Here is a 22,192-nt window from a genome sequence, read left to right on the forward strand (position 1 = left end):
TTCCTGCCCTATAATTAAAAAGAGACTGCCCTATATAGGGCAGCTGTTAGAGATGCTCTAAGTAGTCTTTCACTTTTACCTGTCTAGAATAGAGCTTTTGTGAGTCGACGCGAGATTTTACATGAACAAAGGTGTCTTCAGGAGTGACGAATGTGACGTGGCTTGATCTAGCCCGCTAGAAAATTTACTGACGGTAAAGATCGATAGAAATTCAGCGCGGTGGGGTTGTGTCCAACCAACCGTGTAAACTGGGAATCTAGTGGTTCTCCAAATGGGTAAAAGAAAAAACACAGAATCCTGATAATCATGCACTGATCTGGAGAATCTGTCCAGCTGCGCTCCAGATCCGAAGTCAAAGGGGATCATAGTTTGGTGCCCCTACAATATTTACACAGCTGTACTTAAACAACGGAGTGCCTGACTACTTAATTAATTCTCGTGTATCATCAGCTCAGGTACTACTAGTAGAGGAGAGCCACAACAACCACCGCTGATCTGAATTCTGAACACACACGCACGTATATATACATACACACATATCAACACAGAGAGGACATAGGTTGTTTGAGTTCTTTCAAGGAAGAGAAGGATTCTTCTTGGTCTTGGTCTTCTCTTCTCGAGGTGTGTGTTCTTATCCTGCTCCTCTTACATGTGTCTATGATGGATTTTATTTTTGGGACTGCAAATATGTTGTTATCTATACATGGACAAAACTATTGTGTGGCTCTCTTTATTTTGGCAAGGTATTCGCTGAGTTCTTGGATCCATGTGAGCTCAAACACCGATCGGGTCTCACTTTTCTCCATCGTGTTTCTGAAAGCAATAAATAGAAATGTTGGGTTGTTACTTGTGGGAGGAAAATGGACAAGATTCAGCACCCATTTCTTGGTGGAATCCTCACTCCTCTTCCCTGCCCTTCGTCAATGTTCCTTTTTCTTGGATAGCCTAGTTGAAAGAGATGGGTTGGATTCTTTATCTCTAGCCAATGAGTGTGATACTCTACTTCTCCTGCTCACATTCAACATCTTACGCAAATCACAGGTTTAATTTTCATGTTTTGATTTAATTCGCGTGGAGGTCATTGTCACACGCACAATTATTCCAACCGCTGATGCGTGCATCATTTGTCCATTTCTTGGTCCCGACCCATTACAAAAAAAATCTTCCTCCCCATAAAAGCCCCAACTCCATTGGACATTGGTGATCTCCCTATGGTAAGACGCCGCAAATTTCCAATAGCTCTATGCGTCAAACTCGTGCAGATCAGGTTGGACTTTGAGTGAAAAGATCCCATTCGATCTCCAGCTTTTGTGAGCTGTACTGCTTGCCACTATAAAATCCCCCATGCCCATGGATCATGCTCTAGCATGTGCTTCTTCTTTGCTTCCATGCCAAGAGGTACTCCCACCTTCATCCTCCCTGTTGTAAGTTCGCTTCCGATTTGGGGTGATCTTCTCTTTCCTTTTCCCTTCTCTGGATAATCTCATCCTTTCTCTGGTAACTGCCATCTTATCAACTTCCCTGCTCATGTTAGCTTCTCAAATGATTGGATGCTCTAATGATTTCTTTATTTTTGAAGTTTTTATTCTTTTCTGCCCTGACGTTTGCTCCTTGTAACAATTCATTCAGTTCATGCAAGCTTTGCAGGAAGAAAGAAACCATGGTTTCATTCATCTTGTAACTTGAAGTGTCTCACCTACATGATTCCTACAGGCGGTTGAAGGGCCCCTGCTGAATTCCCTGCTCTCCATCAAACAAGGCCTCAACATGTTCATCATAGAGGACAAAGGGGGTGCCATTGCTATCATGTGCGCCTCCCTCTTTTTCCTGGGCACATGGCCAGCGGTGCTTACCCTCTTGGAGCGCCGGGGACGGCTGCCGCAGCACACATACCTCGACTACTCGATAACAAACCTCCTTGCGGCGGTCCTCATCGCGCTTACCTTTGGCCAGCTTGGGGATGCAAAGCACAACATGCCCAATTTTTTCACTCAGCTCAGTCAGGTTAGCTATCTTGGATTCTTGGTAAACTAGGGGTGCAAGAAAATTGGTTCGGTGGTGGGCTGTTTGCTGATTCTGGATGAACTTTATGATGAAGGACAACTGGCCTTCAGTGTTGTTTGCAATGGCAGGGGGTATTGTGCTCAGTATCGGGAACCTCTCTACACAGTATGCTTGGGCATATGTGGGTCTCTCGGTCACTGAGGTTATCAGCTCAAGCATGGTTGTTGTAATAGGTAAATCTGAACTCCTCTACTATTTAAAGTGCAACGAATATATGTTTTTATTTTTGAACAATCACCGGGGGGGGGGGGGGGGGGGGGGGGGGGGGGGGGGGAGTCCCCACCTTAATATATTACTCAAAGGCCCGAAGGCAGGTTACATCATAAATTACAACGAGAGGCGAGGTATAGCCGTCAAGACATGGCATCCTCCCTACTAACGGAGTCCTTAAATCTAAGGACCCAAAGCGTAAAGTCCGAAACAATGTTCCGAAGAGTAATTTGTGGTGTGTGTAGCTCGTTACGAAAGACTAGAGCGTTCCTGGAGGCCCACAACTTCCAAAGAATGGCGAGGGCAACGGTAGGCCAGATGTTGATGTCGAGGCCGACCGGTGTCGTAGTCTCCCAAATGTGATGTATGGAGTGAGGTGGCTGCAACCCTAGGAGTGCCCATACCTGAAGCGCGTATGGGCAGAGGATGGAGATGTGCAATGCGTCTTCATGAGAGGTAGTGCACCGTGGACAGTCCGGGTGAGAGGTAATGGTCTTATGATGTAGGTTTGCCATCGTGCTCAACCTGTCATGGCAGAGAAGCCAGCCGAAGATTCTGACCTTTATAGGTGCCTTAGAGCTCCAGATGTACCCAACGTTGAGATCTATCTCATGGTCGGAGGAGAGCAACGAGTAGGCTTTCCTGGAGGAGAACGAGGAGCCGTGGGTGAGGAACCTGTCGTCGGGCGCGTTGTTCGTGGCAACATCCTGCAACAAAGACAAAACATACGCAAGTTCGACAGAAGCAACATTTGTTAGGCGATTCCGCAGAGTAGCGAGTAAACCGTTATGCATGACTTGTGATACCAGGACATAGGGTGATGTGGAGTGGAGAAGAGGTGTGGGTATTTGTCTGCGAGTGGAGTTTGAGTAAGCCAGGTGTCAAGCCAAAAGAAGGTGGAGGTGTCGTTGTTGGTAAGGACAAAAGAGATTTTTCGTAGGGCTGACAGCTGTTTGTTTACTATTTTCCAAAGGTAGAAGGGTGTGTGGGGTTTGCTTTGGAAGTCGAGAGAATAATGTTGGAAGAACCAGTTGATCCAAGGTAAGTCTTGTTTTTGGAGTAGCTTGAAGGCAAATTTCATGAGAAGGCAATTGTTCTGGAGTATCAGATTTTTTATGCCTAGGCCGCCTGCAGTTTTTGGGGTGCAGACATTTTTCCAAGATATGAGGCACCTCGCTCCGGAGCAATTTTCGTCCGCGGCCCAAAAGAAGGACCGACGGATAGCGTCAAGCCTTTTGATGATTTTTTTTGGTAGCCTAAAAATGGACATGAAATGGGTAGAAAGGGCGTCGAGAGTAGATGAGATTAGTGTTAGCCTGGCGCCACGAGAGAGTAATTTTGCCGCCCAACCTGATAAGTACTTCAGGAAGCGCTGGATGATTGGTTCAAAGGCAGAGGATGGTAGGCGCATGTGTGAGAGAGGTAGGCCAAGGTAAATTTGGGGAAAGGTTGAGATGTCGCAGCCGAAGGCGTAGGCGATGTTTTCGGTAGTGATGGTATCCATGTGGAGCGGGACTAGTGTAGTCTTGTGAAAGTTGATGGTAAGACCGGTAGCTAGGGCGAACTTGTCTAGAATATCTTTGAGGGTGGCCGCGGCTTGGGGAGAGGCGTGTGCTATGATTAGAGTGTCGTCGGCATACTACAGCACAGTAGGCGGACAGTCCGTGTATATTGGGTGGCATAGCTGGCCCGGAGAGAAAGCCCTTAAGATCAGGCGTTGAAGAAGGTCTGCGATGATTAGGAACAGGTAGGGGGACATGGGGTCACCTTGCCGGAGACCGTTTTGACATTTAATCCATGGGCCCGGATTCCCATTAAGGACAACTACCGTCCTACTGGAGATTAGCAGCGTTCTGATCCAGTGAATAGATTTGGGCGGGAACCCTCTAGCAAGCAAGATTACAAGGAGCGAATCCCAATTTATTGAGTCAAAAGCTTTGTGGAAGTCAAGTTTGAGCACGATAGTGGGCGCCTTTCTAATGTGACAGGCACTCAGAAGGTCCGCAGCATAGATAAAGTTTTCGGCAATGCACCTGCCTGATATGAAACCACTTGGGTCCCCATGGACAAGTAGGGGAATGATTGGCTTTATCCTGTTTGTAATAACTTTTGCGATCGCCTTGGGAGGGCAGTTTTGCAAGGATATGGGTCTGAAATTTTCGGGAGTTCTGACCGAGACATTTTTGGGAAGGAGAATCATATGGGCCCTATTAAAGCGCTCGACATCCACCCGAAGGTTGGCGAAGTCATCGAAGAAGGGTAGGATTGTAAGCTTGATGTTGTGCCAGAATCGTCTACAGAAACCTGGTCCTAGACCATCAGGCCCCGGGCTTGCATTGACATTCATCTGAAAGAAGGCGTCCTTAATTTCCTGAGTAGAGAAATCTGAGTCTAAGTGTCTCAGTTGTGGAAGATGCATCGGGTAAAGGTCTGCGAGGGTGAAGTGCCATGCCGGCACTCTCTTTGTGCCCAGCAGATTTCGGAAGAAGTTGTGAAGGATGGCCGCTTTATTATCATGGGCAGAGAACTCCACCCAATTGTCTTCGAGGATTGCAATGTTGTTCTTGCGGAATCTTTGAGAGGCGGATACATGAAATTTTTTTGTGTTCTCGTCTCCGTCAATTGTGGCTTTTACCTTTCCCCTTTGTTTCCAGAAGAGGACTTTCTGTCTAATAGCTCTTTGGAGAGATGTGACAATAACGATTCTGAGGGAAGCCTCGGGCCGAGAGAGTGTTCTTTTTTCTTCCAGACGGTCGATCCTGTCTATAACCAGTTTGCAGTCAATCTCACGTTGGTGTACTGGTCTAAGTGTTCTGGACCAACTTTTGAGGTTCGCCCTAGTGCGTTTTATGGCCGAGGCGAGGGCATGGTCTGATTTGGTAGCCAGAAGAGGTCGTGTCCAAGCCTTAGTGACGATACGTTTGCATGCCGGGTGAAGGGTCCAGAAGGACTCAAAACGAAAAAGTCGGGAGCGAGGAATATGAGAAGAGATGTTGACCATGAGCGGGACGTGGTCGGAGGAGAAGCGCGTTAGGGAAGAAAGTGTAGTGTTAGGAAACTGTTCGTCCCAGGCGAGGTTAAAAAAGGCTCTGTCTATGCGTTCAAGAGTTGGATTTAGCCGATTGTTGAACCAAGTGTACGCACGGTCAAGAAGTGGAAGCTCAATGAGTTGAAGGTTTGAGATGGTTGTGTTGAACATGGCAGCTTCAGAGGAGCGAAAGTTGTTGTTATTCTTCTCAAGCGAACCGAATTAGGTTGAAGTCGCCGATAAGTAACCAAGGAATGACACTATCAGGGGCTATTTGAGTGAGCTCGTGAAAGAAGTTGGTTTTTAGGGAGTGTTGGGACGGAGCATAGATATTAGAGATCACTAGGTTTGTGCCGGAGACAGTGCAAGATAACTTAAGAGAAGTGGAAAAGAGTCCGTGATAGTGATTAGTGAGGGTTAGGTTGTGCGAATTAATAGCAGAAAAAATTCCTCCGACGGATCCCGTGGCGGGTAGAGATACACTTTGGTCTAGGAAGCGCGGTAAGAAGGAGTGTAGCTTAGCGACATGGATGTTTTGAAGTTTTGACTCTTGAAGGAGGGCTATCGACGGCCTGATCATAATAAGCTCCGAAAGAATTTCTTTGCACTTATCATCGTCACCAAGTCCACGCACATTCCAAGTGTTATAATAAATCCGAGGCACACCATCGATCATCCGAGGACCAAGCAATCACACGAGCACGACACCGAGATTTGTTAACGAGGTTCGACGAACTCTCCTACATCCCCGGGGCATGACTACGGGCGCTCCTCCCCATGACACCGTCACAATACCGCACCCCGGCCGCCCGGATGCCGACACACACCACCGGCTCCCCCTGCACGCCTGTGCTATTATGTTGGCATAGGTTACATCGTGTGTCTATCCCCGCTATATATGAGAGGCCTAGTGTTAGAGCATATATCTCTATATGTGGTTTTGGTAATTGATGACAATTCCTATGGACTAATGGTTGCCTTAAGTTATATTTATAGGATTTGTCCATAGGCACTTCTTGAAGTCCATCTGTTGGGTTCAAGGAGTTTATATGATGACCAAGATGTTATTCAAGGTATTATCCAAAGAATGGTCATAGAAACACTAGGTTGATCAAGATCTCAGACAAAGAGTAAATCAAGATGATCAACACACAAAGTGTACAAGATGTACCGAGAGGGATCAAGTGATCCCATGGTATGGTAAGCATTGTCCATTACGTGTTTGTGTACTAACCCATGGTCTTTGTGAGACTCCTATGTGGGGGTTAGGTGTGCTTCCATTGGGCTTGCGTCAAAAAGAAGATGTCATACAACCCATGAAGGATGACGTCAAGTGGTGATCGTCATCAAGATTGTGGTGTGCAAGTTCAAGCGGATCAGCACGAATATATCATTGAAACTATTGTCAATGATCATGTGCTGACAAGGACAACCTCATGTGCTAACAAGGACAAGATCAAGATAAGCATTCCTGAGCACTACATGCTTGATTCTTGTGGATGATCACATGGTGGACATGACAAGATCAAGATAAGCATTCTTGAGAACTTCATGCTTGATTCTTGTGGATGTTCACATGGTGGACAAATGAAGATGAATACATAAGCTAGGCTTTCCGCATTGTGTATGGGAAAGCTACTTGAAGACTTCATCATGTCTTGCTTTCAACTTGAGCCAAGAAGGAACAACAACATCAAGCTCAGGTGAAAGGGCTAACTCAAAGGTATTAGTTCCTTTGACGTTAGTTGTGCGGAGTGACGATCAGCGAATAAAAGTATACACTCAAGCATGGATCATCAGTACTCTTTTATGATTCTTGAGTCCTTAGGGATCCCGCACTATTAAGAGGGGATCACAGGTTTTGCGATAAACTTGCTCAAACTACATCATCACTTTCTGCTCAGACCACATCTCCACTGCTTTGTTGTTATCTGAAAACAGAACCAGTGCCTCGGACATCCGGCTTTCTCCGGACGTCCGAGGACCGGACGACCGACTAGTTCGGAAACCCGGAATCCTATACCAGAGAAATCAGAGCCATATAACTCAGACTTCCGGCTCCGTCCGGACGTCCGAGGCCCGGATGTTCGGTCAAGACCCAGAAATCCGGAAGCCTGCACCAGTAGAAGTTGAGTTCTATATCTCGGAAATCCGGCTCCCTCCGGACGTCCGAGCGCCGGACGTCCGACACCCGTCAGAAATCCGGAACCTACCACCAGTAGAAGTTGAGCTGTATAACTCGGATTTCTGGTCCTCCCCGGACGTCCGGTGGCTGATAAATTCAACATAGGTTGAGTCGTATCTACAAGCCTCGGACGACCGACCCCTGTCGGACGTCCGGTCGCTGTTTAATTCAAAATAGTTTCAGTCGTATCTACTGGCCTCGGACGACCGACCCTTGTCGGACGCCCGACCCCTCGCGGACGCCCGGACTTCCGACAACTGTCGGACGTCCGGACCCTGTGTGACTTAAAGTGTCCCCAACGGCTCTTTTTCTCTCCCCACTATAAATACCCCCCTCCCACTTCGTGAGAGGGTTGCCCAACACAGCCTTATCCTCATAAGAACACATTTCCACCTCACACACATTTGCTCACTCCAAATCTTAGATCCCAAGAGCATTTGTGAGCCCCTTTGAGAGTTGTTCCAATCAAAAGATAGATCGTCTCCCTCTCCTTCTCTCAACCCAAGCTATTTGTGATTTGAGCAAGTTTTGAGCATTCCCCGTGATCTTGTTACTCTTGGAGGTTGGAGACTCCTAGGCGGTAGGAGTTCTTCGGAGAGGAATCAATTCGTGTGATTTCCCCCGGAAAAGTTCGTGAGGGTTTGGAAGCCACCTCAAAGGCTTACCACTGGTGGTTGAAAAACGCCTTCGTGGTGTTATCTCAAAGGGAGAATAGGGTGAGCCTTCGTGGCGTTGGTGTGCCTTCGTGGTAACATCCACCTCTCTAACGGTGACTAGCTTCCCTCCAAGGAAGTGAACATCGGGATACATCTTCGTCTCAGTGACCTTGGTTATCCCTAACCCTAACTCCTTACTTGTGGTTTACTTGTGTTACTTGAGCATACATACATTGCATATTGTTTGTGCTCATTATATTGTGTTGTCTATTTCTTGTACAAGATTAATCATTCAAGCATACCCTCTATATCCACACGTACATACTTGCAGCCCTTGATATATCGTGTGATATAGTGTTATCTAGTATCTTGTGTTGTTCACCTACTTGTTGTGTGATATAGCTCAAGTAAGTTTGTGTAACTTACTTGTGCTTGTTAGTAACTGCATTGTGTCCATCTTGGTAGATCGTGTTGTTGATACACGTTGCAGTGCCTAGTGCATTTAGGATTTGTGCTTGACAAGTACCCTCTTAGTTTATTTCCGCATTAGGTTCAAGCCAAATCTGAAGAAGTTTTTAAATAGCCTATTCACCCCCCCCCCTCTAGGCGTCATCGAGGTCTTTTCACCTAGGATACAAGTGTCCTATTAGGACACGACCCTATATCCTGTCTAAACACAATACTACTCAGAGTCCAACTGTAACCTACCGTGTACAATAATATTCGACACAACTCTAACAAACTCCACCTTGGCGAATATTCTCCACCACCTTGAGTTCATCCATGCGTCAAACTTCCATGTACATTAGACTTGAGATTATTCCATGAGTACCGCTGCTACTCCAAAGACTCCATGTAACTCCACCTGCAACTTGTAGTCCCTTCTTTTCTTGACCATAGTCAACGCATGAATGAAATTAAGCTCCACATTACTCTAGTTGAGCTCCCAACTTCCAGAGTATCCAACACCATCACACACCGATCACTGCGCTGCGTGAAAGTGAACAACTCATATTGGGTGTCGCACATAAGAGTTACCTGAACTCAACATCATCGCTCTTACTTGACCGCCCGTCTGAAACTTGAAGGAATTTCACCATTGCTTGTAGTCATCCCGAGTCAAATTCGCAGTTGTCTCATCACATGTATGACCACCAGAGCCTTGGCCCGTCTCCATGCCCCGTGCGTACCGCACGCCTCTCCGCTATTACCGCGTCGAGTCTTCGCTGTCCCGGTCGAGTCTCAAGGGTCGCGAACCCACACCACTCAACCCCCACTGCAGAGTACCACCGATCATCACCGACCGATGACGAGTATCACGTTTCCATCAGACCACCGAGCTCCAGTCCAAACCACGTGTCACTCGCTTTTCCCGCTGAATAGGCTGCGATCTCCGGATCCTTACACCGTAGCCCCTCAATCCAGCTCCACCTTCAACATGACTCCATGGTAGATGATCAGTCCACCCCACGCCTCGTCGACTTCAAGCTCCGTGTATACATCACCTTGAGTCAACCCCGCGTCATAGTCTTGTCGAAGCCACACAAGCCCTAGAGCATGCGCCGCGTGTTTCCACGCCCAGAAGTCGGTCACCATCGGCATCACGGTCCTATGTCATCGTCGCCGAAATCACAGCCGTCTTCTGCTTTGATCAACATTCCCGTCGATCCGTCAGACTGTCCAGTCCGAACCAGCCGAAATTAACTGACTGCAACCATGCTCCACCCTGCGTCGTGCCCTCCGCACATCTCCGTGCATTGCTTGACGCCTTGTGTTTACATGATCCTGCCATGACGTGCTCCAGACTCCTCCTAGCCTTATACGTACACACATTCATCCTTGCCTTCTCGCTATCTGTCGCAACGTTCTCGGCTTCCTCCTAGGCATTGTCCTTGAGCACCATCATCAAGAAACTAACCTGAAAAATAAAAAAAAACATCCATGCAAACCGCACGACATTAAGTCCTCTTTACACGATCTCCTTTTTTCCCCTTCCTTTAGTTATATTTGATGAACCTTGCTCCTCGAGGAACTTGCCAAGCTTGCCTTCAGAACCTACTAACAATAGCTACACGCACAAGGACTCCCTTTTCTTCAATAACAAATCTCACATCAACGCAGCATGTTCATATGCTCCTCATGACACAACCTGCCCAGCCTCACAGCCTGCACGACATGCTGCCCAGTGGGCCACGCTTCCGCACCTGGCCGCTGCTGCTCCTGGGCCTCTGACGTCTGCCTCGATCGATCGTTTCGCTGACGCTGCAAGCCGTGCGCCACTACGCATCCTTGTACGCGCCGCCAACGAATCGATGTGGTCGAGAACTCCCAATCTGGCCAACTGACGCTGAGACTCCGCTGTCGTCGCCGCTTGCATACGATCTTCGTTACACGCTGCTGTCTTCGATTACTTCTGTTACAAACAGAACTTTCGCCGTCTCATCGATCTTGTCCGGCCGCTCGACCACCGATCAACTCGACAAATTCTGCTGCACCTCTAGATCAAGAGTCTTAACCTCTCCAATAACCTAGCTCATGATACCACTTGTTATAATAAATTCGAGGCACACCGTCGATCATCCGAGGACCAAGCAATCACACGAGCACGAGACCGAGATTTGTTAACGAGGTTCGGCGAACTCGCCTACATCCCCGGGGCATGACTACGGGCGCTCCTCCCCATGACACCGTCACAATACCGCACCCCGGCCGCCCCGGCGCCGGCACACACCACCGGCTCCCCCTGCACGCCTGTGCTATTTTGTTGGCATAGGTTACATCGTGTGTCTACCCCCGCTATATATGAGAGGCCTAGGATACAAGTGTCCTATTAAGACACGACCCCATATCGTGTCTAAACACAATACTACTCAGAGTCCAACTATAACCTACCGTGTACAATAATATTCGACACAACTCTAACACCAAGACATAACAGAGAAGCTAGATTGATTCATAGGCAAACACATGTTCACCAGAGGCCAGGTAGCGAAACAGCAAGGGAAAACATGAAGCGGTGCAACGAGAAACTACCCTATCGATGCACATAAACAACCTAAACCTATTGAGATTACAGAGAGGACGAGAGATGGGCGCGGCTGTTGGCGCGATGGACCGAGAGCTCCCTTTTCAAGGGGGCGCATTCCTGGCTACAAATCTAGCACTCCTCATGGAGAGGGCAGGGCACCGGCAGCGCGAATTGCGTCTGCCTCGCCGGCGTCAGCTCCGCAGACGATCACAATGTGAGCAAGCTTGTCCGCAGCGTCATCAGTATCGGAAGCCTCCCCTTCAGAGAGGCAGAGGGACAACCCGTGCATAGCAGCCACGAGTTCGTCAGACGCCTTGGCTAGGCTGAAGCGAGAGGCTTTCAGTATCGGAATATATGTTTTTATGGTTATGCTTCTGATGATACATGTGAGTCGCAGATTTCTTGATCGCAATCTTTATTTATATATAAGCATTACAGGAGGGGTTCAATTATTTAACACTAGTTATCTGACACGTCGAGTTGCTTTTTTAGACATAAATATAAAGTTCCAGTTGCTTTTTCAGCTAAAAGTTAAAGTTGCTTGAGCAAATTGGTCTATCAAATCTTAGTTAGCTCACTTCAAGAAACTTCATCCAGATTTAAACAGCTGAAGAATTGCAAACCATTGATGGCAATAAAAGCATTCTTTGAATTTCATTAACAACCATTCATTGAATTCCACCGCTGGAAAAAAATAGCATTCACAATTAGAGGATAAAAAATTTATCACTGAAAGAACATTCTTCCGATGATTCAGTAGCTACACCAAACTAACTGTTGCTCTACTATTATCCTATATGTCCTAATCAAAGAACCTGGCAAATTAGAGGCCGCCTCTTTCTTTCTTGGATATTTATTCCGTTAAGTTGCATGTTGTATTTTCAGGCACGACATTAAATTACTTCCTGGACAACCGAATCAACAGGGCAGAGATTCTTTTCACTGGAGTGGCATGCTTCCTTGTTGCAGTGATCCTTGGCTCTGCTGTTCATGCTTCCAATGCGGCCGACAATGAAAAGAAACTCAGTGAATCCAGAAATACCTACAAAATTGGGTAAAATTATTCCCACTTTCTTGTGCATTTTTTGCCGTGCCCAGTAACTGAATCATTACCCACTTTTGAACTTGCCTCTGTTGGGTGCTTTTGGGGTCCATCTTCATAGACCATTTTACATCTTATAAAGTTATAATCCTTGCTCTGACCATCATAATGCGTACTTTTACAGGACGGATGGAGGTACGGAGACAGGCAAAAAAGTTATAGACAAAGGTATTAAATATGGCGCATGATTGTATGAACTACTGGCACTGTTGATGTTGCAGTTGCAGGTTTTTATTCTGAACTTTGTCTATTTCAGATGCTCCGAAGGACATGGAGAATGGAGCTTCTGCAGAGTATTCCACCAAAGCCGAAGCTGGAACTGCAGAATACCTAATTGAGCTCGAAGAGCGCCGTTCAATTAAGGTAGGGTGCAATTCTGTCATACAATCATCACTGAAAAATAATTCAGATAGTATTTGATATTTGTCCTGAGCCTTGTGCTCAAAACAGAGAAGCATAATTGTTGTCACAACACCACTAAACTTTTTTTGAACGGTGAGACCACTGAACTGATCTGGTAAAACTTCTTAATTTTCCAGGTATTTGGATCAAGCACCTTTATAGGGCTTGGGATAGTTTTCTTTTCTGGCATCTGCTTCTCTCTCTTCTCCCCGGCGATCAACCTGGCCACCAATGACCAGTGGCACACCCTGAAAGACGGTGTCCCACATTTGGTGGTCTACACCGCCTTTTTCTACTTCTCCATTTCATGTTTCGTCGTCGGTATCGGGCTGAACATCTTGTTCCTCTACCGTCCAATGGCTGGCGTGCCCAAGTCATCCTTCAAGGCCTATCTGAATGACTGGGAAGGCAGGCAATGGGCTCTTCTTGCTGGCTTCCTTTGCGGTTTCGGCAATGGCTTCCAATTCATGGGTGGTCAGGCTGCTGGTTATGCAGCTGCTGATGCTGTTCAGGTTTGTCCAATTAATACTTAGCCTTCAGAAAAAAGAGGAAACTTTTCTGCACCTTTGATTCTAACTGTTTCAGCATTGCTGTTCATCAGGCATTGCCACTTGTGAGCACATTTTGGGGTATCCTGCTATTCGGGGAGTACCGGAAGTCATCGAAGAAAACGTATACTCTGCTCGTGTTCATGCTGCTCATGTTTATCGCCGCTGTAGCAACACTCATGGCTTCAGCAGGTCACAGGAGCACAAAGTGATCTGTTTCCGCATCCTTTCATCAGTTATTCTAGTTTGCAACTCTTCCTGCCACAAGGCGAAGAATTCCAGACATGAAGACAAGGGGCTTGAGCCCTTGACCCAGGAAGCAGGCCATGTCAACACAAAGTGAACTCCATTCATGAAGTTTTCGTTTGAATGGAGCTGTACATAACCACAAAAATGGCAAATGTTGATGCACTTTGATTTCAAGTTAGTGCAGAAATTGTATAAAAAATGATGTGTGTCCGTTCTCAAAATCTCTAGCCAATGTAACAAGTGAATTGCAAAAAACATCGATATTGAAAGTTAGGGTTACAGAAACCAAGTCTACGAAATTGTATTAAAAACCACTAATTCCCACGCTATTTTTTTTGTATAAAAAACTAATCATTCGAATCGAATGTTTTAAGCAAGATTATGACAGGTCGGTACCACTGAGCAGGGTGACGTGGCAAATAAAGAAGGCAATTACATCCATACATTATTATGTTTACAAATAGATCCCTGAAAACACGCAATCGGGTCCTCATGACCTTCGTCTCCAATGGAGCAGGCCAGCGGACACTCAGGGCCGGCTCTGGCCCTAGGAGAATATGGGCGACGCCCAAGGGCCCATGTTTTGGGAGGGTCCATCATCGCATATGTGTATGTATACTCCTGGAGTCCTACTGTTAAACAGACTGAAAAAGATACATTATTAGGTAAGGAAAACGCACCTATATGCATTACGCAATCCATCGATCGGTTGATCATCCAGAACATTTGTCTGTTCGTTCGTTTGTTTGACGTCTCGCCTCGGCCGCCCGCCTGCGTCACTGCGTGGTTGTGCCTCCGACCCTAACCCCTATGCGCGGTGCACCTGCATTAATTGGAGATTGTCCAGGCCGTGAATCCGTGTCCCTGATCGCCCATTCGCTCAAGGTAATTTGAACATTGCGTGCCTACGTACATATTTGTCTAGTGCCCTAGTCCTCTTAAATCAGTTGATCTAATGATTCTTTACAATCTTAGGTGTTACAATGCCGCCGAGACAAAATTCTGATGCTGCGAAAAGAAACAAAAAAAACAAGAGAATCAACTCATTGAATCATAAAAAGGTGCTTTAAATAGTTTTTTTATGGTAACTAGTGTTGATAATCAAAGGCAAGAATCTCAACCGGACAAGATGATGATCCTGAAGTCAATGAACATTCCTTGGATGACAGTAAGTAACTAACTAACGTCGATTTTTGTAGAAGTAAGTAAGTAACTAATAACATATTGTAGTATTTAAATGCAGATACCGATGCTGACATTAATGAGTACAATACGGGAGAGAAAAGTTATTGTCAAGGAACTCATAAGAATTTGGTTCTTATTTGAGATAATCAAACTAACAGAGAATATTATTTATTATATTTCGCTACTCCTTTATTTCTTTTGTCATGATATGGCATAACTTAAGCGCTTATCAATTATGTATAGACATTTCTAAATAAGAATGTGATGTTAAATGTAAACTTTAATATTTTGTGCATGTATATTTATAGATGCGTATAAATTTATTATCCGTAAGGGTCTATTTTAAACTTCGTCCTGGGCCCAAAAATATAGAGCCGGCCCTGCGGACACTCCCTCCCTGTGTGCCGGCGGCCGCAGAAGCCCGAAGCCGGAGCAGCAGCTTCTTTCTCCGGCGCCAGTGTATGGTAGGGGCGGCGAAATCCGGAGCAGCAGCCGCCGTGCCGGCCGCGAGGAGCAGCAGTCGCGCCGGCCGCGCGTGGGAGCGAGCATCGGCGCCCAGGCCGCGCCGGCCATGAGCAGCGGCGCCCAGGCCTCACGTGGGCGTGAGAAGACGCGACGAACATGAGCAGCGGCGCCCCGACCGCGCGTGGGCACGAGCAGCAGCGCCGGCTGTGCGTGGGCGCGAGTAGTGCCGCCGACGGCCATGCTCCATGTGAGCTGCTCGGAGTGGGGCACGGCAGCTGCTGCTGGCTTGACGCCGGCAAGCTCGAGCTCCACCGCCGGCGCAGAGATAGTCAACGAGGTGAGGAGGTGGAACCTTATCCTTCCTTTTTCTAATTTAAAAACACTTTATCTTTTTAGTCCCTTTTTACAATACAGTCTCTTTTATCCCGTCTACTTCCTCGGTTTTTAAATATAAGTTTTTTTAAAAAATTTATTAAAAAACTACATACGAAGCAAAATAAGTAAATCTACATTCTAAATTATGTCTATATATATCCGTATATAGGGCCTGTTTGGGACTACTCCACTTCAAAAAAATCAGCTTCACTCCACCAACTTCACTTTAGAGCAGTTCCACCAAGAAGTTGTAGCTCCACCTTGAAGCAGTTTTATACTGTTTGGCTTTCAGCTAGTTTCAACTTCAAAAACAGTAGTATTTGATGGAAATAGTCTATTCTGCCCCTATTTTTTTATGCATAATGTTTTGACGGCCCAACATTTGTGCATCTTGAGATATTTTTTAAAGTCTTGTAGATCTATCATAAAATTTAAGTGAACTATAAATGGCAACCATAAAAAAATGGCATAAGATTTAAGTGAACTATTGTAAAATGATGTAAACTATTGCGATACATAATTAAAAAGATCCACATGAATGTCCAACGATACAATTGTTCTACTCCCTCGAAGAAAAAACATGCAAATAAAACCCGGACCATCTTTAACAGTAGAAATCTAGTTTCAACCATCGGCAATAGCGGTGGCTAACTCATTACGGAATGTATCCATGGTCGGAGCATCAGGTTCGGTTGTAGATCTATCAGAGGCAGCAACAAATTTGTTATACCTGTTCGGTATTGTAGGCACATAATCAGGATCACGGTCGAACCGAGAAAAGTCCAAGTCTTCGCTTTTATGCTCACGAATAAAGTTGTGAAGGACCATAGTAGCAACAACGATCATTTTTTGCTTGAACATCGGGTACGGTCGCATCATATACAGAATCTGCCACTTCATTTTTAGCACTCCAAATGATCGCTCAATGACATTGCGGATAGATGAATGGACTCGGTTGAATTTTTTCGTTGGAGTTTTTGGCTCCATACCTCTACGCCATTCTGGCATATGATACTTCTCACCCTTATAAGGAGCTAGGTATCCCAGACGATTGGGATATCCCGCATCAACAACATAATATTTGCCTATAAAAGAAGAAAATGATATCATCTATTTCTGGTACAAACATTTGATATTTAAACAATTAGTGAATTGTATGATCATATGCTAAAATGTTACCTTTTGGAGGGTGTGGGAAGAACCTTTCATCAACACTTATTGCATTGTATAACACACTAGTGTCATGCATAGCTCCTGGTTGCCCCACAGACACATAAGTGAATAGCATGTCAAAGTCACAAATTGCAAGAACATTTTGAGTCGGTATCCCTGATTTCCCAATATATCTGATACTATCCTCGGGACAGAGAGACACTGAAATATGTGTGCCATCAAGTGCACCAATGCAATCTTTGAAGTGTGGGTACGCCCGCCTATCATCTTTTATCCTCTTATGAACAGTGGGGAAGTTGGGGTTTTTAGGTGTAATGAAATCTTTTGCCATTTTCATCAAACAGTTGAGAACCTCATCGAATTTCCTACTAATGGTTTCTCCTGAGTGCTTGAAACGATTTTGACCTCTTTTGTTAGACTCATTGCCACCACAAGTGAATAGGAAAATTGCAAGACTTTCATATGTGCTCACATGCATGGATGGTTCTAACCCGTACCTTCGCACCAACAAGTCATGAAGGTCCATGAACACTTCCATGTTCATGCGAAGCTGTGAAAGGCATTCGCCCGGAGTCCTCAAAGTCTCTTGCAACCATCCCATACCACTTAGAATTGATGTCCTCGGTGGGTTCTTATGAAGATATTGATCACAATATACTTGTGCAAGTGTAGCAGCACCCAAAACAATATTCAAAAACTGGTTACTATCATCATCGGAATCATCGCTATCACTTTCAGATATCTGCATATAGCACAATAATAAAAACCGACAAATATTAGTTGACATATGTAGCGCAAATGTTTTAGTGCGAATGACATACAACGGTAAAATAGTTCACTCTGACATACATAAACCAAATAGTTCGAATGACATACAATGGTAAAATAGTTCACTCCGACATACATAAACCAAATAGTTCAAATGACATATAACGCTAAAATAGTTCACTCCGACATACATAAACCAAATAGTTCAAATGACATATAAGCTAAAATGGTTCACTCCGACATACATAAACCAAATAGTTCAAATGACATATAACGCTAAAATAGTTCACTCCGACATACATAAACCAAATAGTTCAAATGATATGAGACAAAAAAATCACGCGCCAACACATTACTACTTCAATTTCCATACTTGTCGTTGTATCTCCTCTTAAGCCAATTAAACCTACACTCTTTAGGAAGGGTCTTGAACATTTCCCGTTGCTCCTTCTTCACAAATAACTGTGTGGCAATATCATGCTCATCGGAACCATACACGGCCCCACATTCCAAGACCATATCCATGACTTCCTTGATTGTCACCTCTCCTTGCTTCATTGATGTGAAAGAGGCCGCACATTCAGCTATCTTTGTAATTTTATCTTGGATGACAACTGTTGTGCTTGACTTTTGTTTCTTATTTTTTTCAACAAGCACACGAGGCCTCTTCTTTGCATTAGCAATGCAAGGAGAAACCTCCTGGACCTCATCTTCCTCACCTCCAACCACATTACCAACATCTTCAGGGATTTCATAAAGCTCTTCCTCTCCAACTTCAACAATATTATCAACGTCAACCAAATTCTCTTGACTTGGGGGTATGATGGGATTGTCACTCATGGGATTCCAATGATCTTGTTCATCATTCAAAATATTACCAAACATTTTGGAAAGGTGCAACTGATTTTGAAGAGGCTTTTTTCTAAACTTGCCACATCCAGGAATGTCCTATATATATAAACAAATGATCAACATAACATGTATGAACTAGAATTACCATCGTAATGGAATATTTGTGAATACTCACCTTTCTCGCCTTCTTCCACCACTCATTGTCCATGACAATAACCCCCATCGAACTGTCCCAACCTGTTCCAGTTTGTTTCCTCATTAATTTATTCCAACAAGACCAATCACCCTTTAACTTATCCCACTTGTTCTTCAGTTGCATCTTTGATAAACTAATCCCAGTCATCTGATAGAACCTTTCTGACACTGTATTATAAGTTGAAGGGTTCAAATGAGTGTTGGGACGATTCCCTTGTTCCACTTGTTCGGCCATCAAGGAACAAATGATTTGGACGTACTCGTCGGTCCACTCCATTGAATCACCCTGAACATAATAGTATGATTCAGTATGACTTTGCATCAATTTTGTGTATTCTCAAATTGCATTGCAGTGTTCATGTATCAATTTTGTGTATTCTCAATTTTCCTCTATTATTTTGCCATACACGCTCATGGATGTCTACTGTGGCCATCTCTACTGTACATATCCATATAATTCATCTAGTCATCTATAACGAATACAACTGAAATTTTTTATATACCTGCACTTCCTTAGGGGCTGTACGTTTCTTCCTATTGTTCGTGCCGTTCTTGGTGTTGTTCATGCAGGTGGTGTGCACCGAATCCATGCGGCAGCAGCAGCAGGTGCGGAATGGGTACTCCCAGAAGAAGCGAACGCCACACCGGCCATCCCTGCTGTCGTCGAGGACGGATCGGGCCGGGAGAGGCCGACCCTCATCACGGGCGCCATGGCTGTCCTCGCTGCTGCTGCTGGGGAAAGGCCTGACTGCTGGGGATGGAAGGAGGAATTGGGGGGAGGTGGAGGAGGACCATCAGATCGACTCATTCCGGTGGTCTCCTCGCCGCGGTCGTACTCCGGCCGGCCGATCCAGGTCGCAGCGGCGGCGGCTGGAGGTCGTGCCGTTCTGTTCTTGCGGCGACTGAAGGAGAAAGAACGATCTAGGGTCCTGTCGTTGGGAAAAAAAAAGAAAAGAACGAAACGGTATGACTTATGGGTGGCAGTGGTGGGTAATTATCTCACAACTTCACGTCTAGTTATCAAACTAGAATTTTGGGAGTACCCCTTGAGGAGCTTCACAAAAAACACGAAGTTGGCCCTCAGATTCGAGTTTTTTCATGGAGCTGGACATCGTGGAGTTGTCCCGTTTGGCTTGCGATTTTGAGAGCAGAGCTGATTTTTCTGAAGCAGAGCAGTCCCAAACAGGCCCATAGTCTTTCAGTGAAATCTCTAAAAAAACTTATATTTAGGAACGAAGGGAGTATTTATGATCCATCATTTCGTGCCACGTCACCCTGATCAGCGGGGCCTAGCTGTCATAATCATGCTAAAGATGGTCTAAACCATCGACTGCTATTTCTTTTGCAAAAAAATAACGTGGGAATTAGTGTTTTTCGGCACAATTTCGTAAACTTGTGATTTCTATAACCCTAGCCTTCAAAATTGATGTTTTCTCCAATTTACTCAATAATGCTAGGAACTAAGACTCGGTGGAATGCTACGAAAGATCACTGTGAAGTTATTATGTTTGATTTGGATGCAGTTTAGCTTCAAAATCAAGAGTTTGAAATGGTGCATAGGGAATTGGCTGGTTTGATTATGTTGCTACTAAGTAAACTACTCGATTATGCACAAATTGAGATCTTGTTTGTGAATAGGATAGCATGATATACCCTCCTTTCCTCCTAGCTCCCGTCGAACTCCCTCCCCTCCCCTCCTTCCCTTCTCCCATTTTTGCATCATTTCATCATACTTTTTTTTAATTTGCGCCTTAGTGTTAGAATTTTACCTTATTCGTGCATCCATTTATCTGTTTTCCCCGGGATCTCATCTACCGTGGTATTTTCAGGAACAAGGAAAAAAATCCAAGATATGGTGTCGAACGAACCACGCACACGAGGCAACATGACTAGGAAAAAACTAGCATAAAAAACACAGGCTAGTGCGATCCTAGGGATTTGAGCCTCCAACCGACACCTAGCCACTCCAGTTGACTACTATTATTGATAAAAAAAGCAGCGCCTAATTTAAAAAATGAACAATAAATCTAAAACAGGAATTGTCTACTGTAGCGAACCTGAATTAGTTACCGGGGTTAACGTTTCTTAATATATATTTTTCCAAACTCCCAACAAAAATTGAAGAGATGGACAATTATTTGAGTATGTGAACAAACTTTGAAAATATGAACATTTTCTGAATCTATGAACAATTTTTGAAAAAACAAACAATTTTATGAAAAATGCGAACATATTTTGAAAATATGAACGTTTTTAAATTTGTGAACAAAAAATGAAAACATGAACATTTTTCATGCAATGCAATTAAGTTTTTGTATTTTGAACAATTTTTGAATGGGAACATTTTTTTGAAAATCTGAACAATTTCTGAATATATTAACATTTTTTTTAAAAAAAAAAGTTTATGAAAAAAGAAAATATATTTTGAAAATACAAACATTTTTATATTTGTGACCAAAATTGAAAACGGTAACATTTTTCGTAAAATGTGCCAATTTTTGTATGGAAACTGTTTTTAGAAAATCTGAACTATTTCTGAATCTATGAACAAAATTTTAAAAATGAAAAAAAAATATGAAAAATGCGAATATATTTTTAAAATATGAGCACTTATCGAATTCTTGAACACTAATTGAAACACGAACAAAATTTCAAAAATGTGAACATTTGTTTTGAAAAATAAAATAATTTTGAAAAACAAATGAGCAAAAAAAAAAGAATAAGAAAAAAAAGAAAAGAGAAACAGAACCGGAAAAGTCCGGCTCACAGACCTTCTAGAAGTTTCCCAAAATCGTAAAACACCGTGTGGGAACCTCCACAAGGTTCTCAAAGCCAAAAATGTTGACAATGTTTAGATGGATCGACCCAGTTTGAAGGAATCGCTCGATCGCCTGTGCGACCGGTCGACAGTTTGATGCAGAAAGCGTCAAATAGGATTTTACAAGAGAGACGTGTAGGCCTTTCTCACTTCGGTCAATTCCAGTGGTATCAATTTGTGTCACTAAAAAAGATTGCTACAAAATGTCAGTTTCGATAAATCACAGAGAAATTATTAATAATTAATAAACACGATGAAAGTGCCTCATCAATACATCATGAGAAGAAAATGTCTTTCAAACAACACGTCTTCAAGCTTCGAAAAGTTGTAAAGAACAACCAAACAGAAGCTAGTAGGGCACTTACATGTGTTGTATGGGTCAATCACAACCAGAAACACAACAAAATGCAACAAAGAAATAAAGATTCACTGTCTTTTTTTTGCAGGGAAGAAAATTCACTTTCTTTTTTTTTGCACGGAAGAATGAGCCAAGAATCAAGCAGGGCATTAGCTGATCCTCCATTGTTCATACATCATATGGTGAGACTCCACTTTCATCTGTAACCTGAGAACTCCCCCTCGTCTTCTTAAACTCGTATATGATGTGGTTGATACGAGTTTCAGAGGATACGTTGCGGCGAGAATAAAAATGGAAAGACATCCGAGGATCTTGTCCATGGAGCAGTGACTTACTCGCCCTTTATCTTCTATATCTTCTCTAGATCAGTCTCATGCATGTTTCTCTTGAACTGTTGCCTCAGCATGTTAATGATAAGCCTTGTATTGTGTTGATGGGTCAACAGAACCATCAACTCCGCCGCATGTTCATATGGTTGTAAATATATAATATTAACACCGAGGGGTCGAGTGACGAATCTAGTGTGATAGT

The 22,192-nt window shown here is 44.3% G+C and overlaps 2 protein-coding genes across 7 annotated transcripts; both read left to right on the top strand.

Moving 5' to 3' along the window:
- The first annotated feature begins 487 nt into the window (after window positions 1-487).
- On the top strand, window positions 488-13,761 carry LOC123452973 (ureide permease 1-like). Of its 2 annotated transcripts, none has more exons than XM_045129723.1 (8): window positions 488-621; window positions 1,714-2,004; window positions 2,099-2,237; window positions 12,057-12,225; window positions 12,398-12,441; window positions 12,530-12,636; window positions 12,813-13,187; window positions 13,277-13,761. In XM_045129723.1, exons 2-8 carry the CDS (start codon window positions 1,768-1,770, stop codon window positions 13,433-13,435), a joined length of 1,230 nt encoding a protein of 409 aa, XP_044985658.1. In that variant the 5' UTR covers window positions 488-621; window positions 1,714-1,767; the 3' UTR covers window positions 13,436-13,761. The 2 variants fall into 2 exon arrangements, with proteins under 2 accessions (XP_044985658.1, XP_044985657.1); XM_045129722.1 differs by lacking the exon at window positions 488-621 and adding an exon at window positions 1,183-1,398.
- Window positions 13,762-14,089: 328 nt separating this feature from the next.
- Window positions 14,090-22,192, top strand: LOC123452974. Of its 5 annotated transcripts, XR_006632682.1 has the most exons (3): window positions 15,255-15,459; window positions 21,750-21,843; window positions 21,928-22,192. XR_006632682.1 is itself a non-coding variant. In XM_045129724.1 (2 exons), the coding sequence occupies exons 1-2, from the start codon at window positions 15,361-15,363 to the stop codon at window positions 19,389-19,391; spliced, it is 435 nt and encodes a 144-aa protein (XP_044985659.1). In that variant the 5' UTR covers window positions 15,255-15,360; the 3' UTR covers window positions 19,392-20,552. The 5 variants fall into 5 exon arrangements, 1 of the variants encoding a protein (XP_044985659.1); XR_006632679.1 differs by lacking the exons at window positions 21,750-21,843; window positions 21,928-22,192 and adding an exon at window positions 15,667-17,654 and having other exon boundaries at window positions 14,090-15,459; XM_045129724.1 differs by lacking the exons at window positions 21,750-21,843; window positions 21,928-22,192 and adding an exon at window positions 19,056-20,552.

This window comes from Hordeum vulgare, chromosome 5H, assembly GCF_904849725.1.
Source record: "Hordeum vulgare subsp. vulgare chromosome 5H, MorexV3_pseudomolecules_assembly, whole genome shotgun sequence".
NCBI lineage: Eukaryota > Viridiplantae > Streptophyta > Magnoliopsida > Poales > Poaceae > Hordeum > Hordeum vulgare.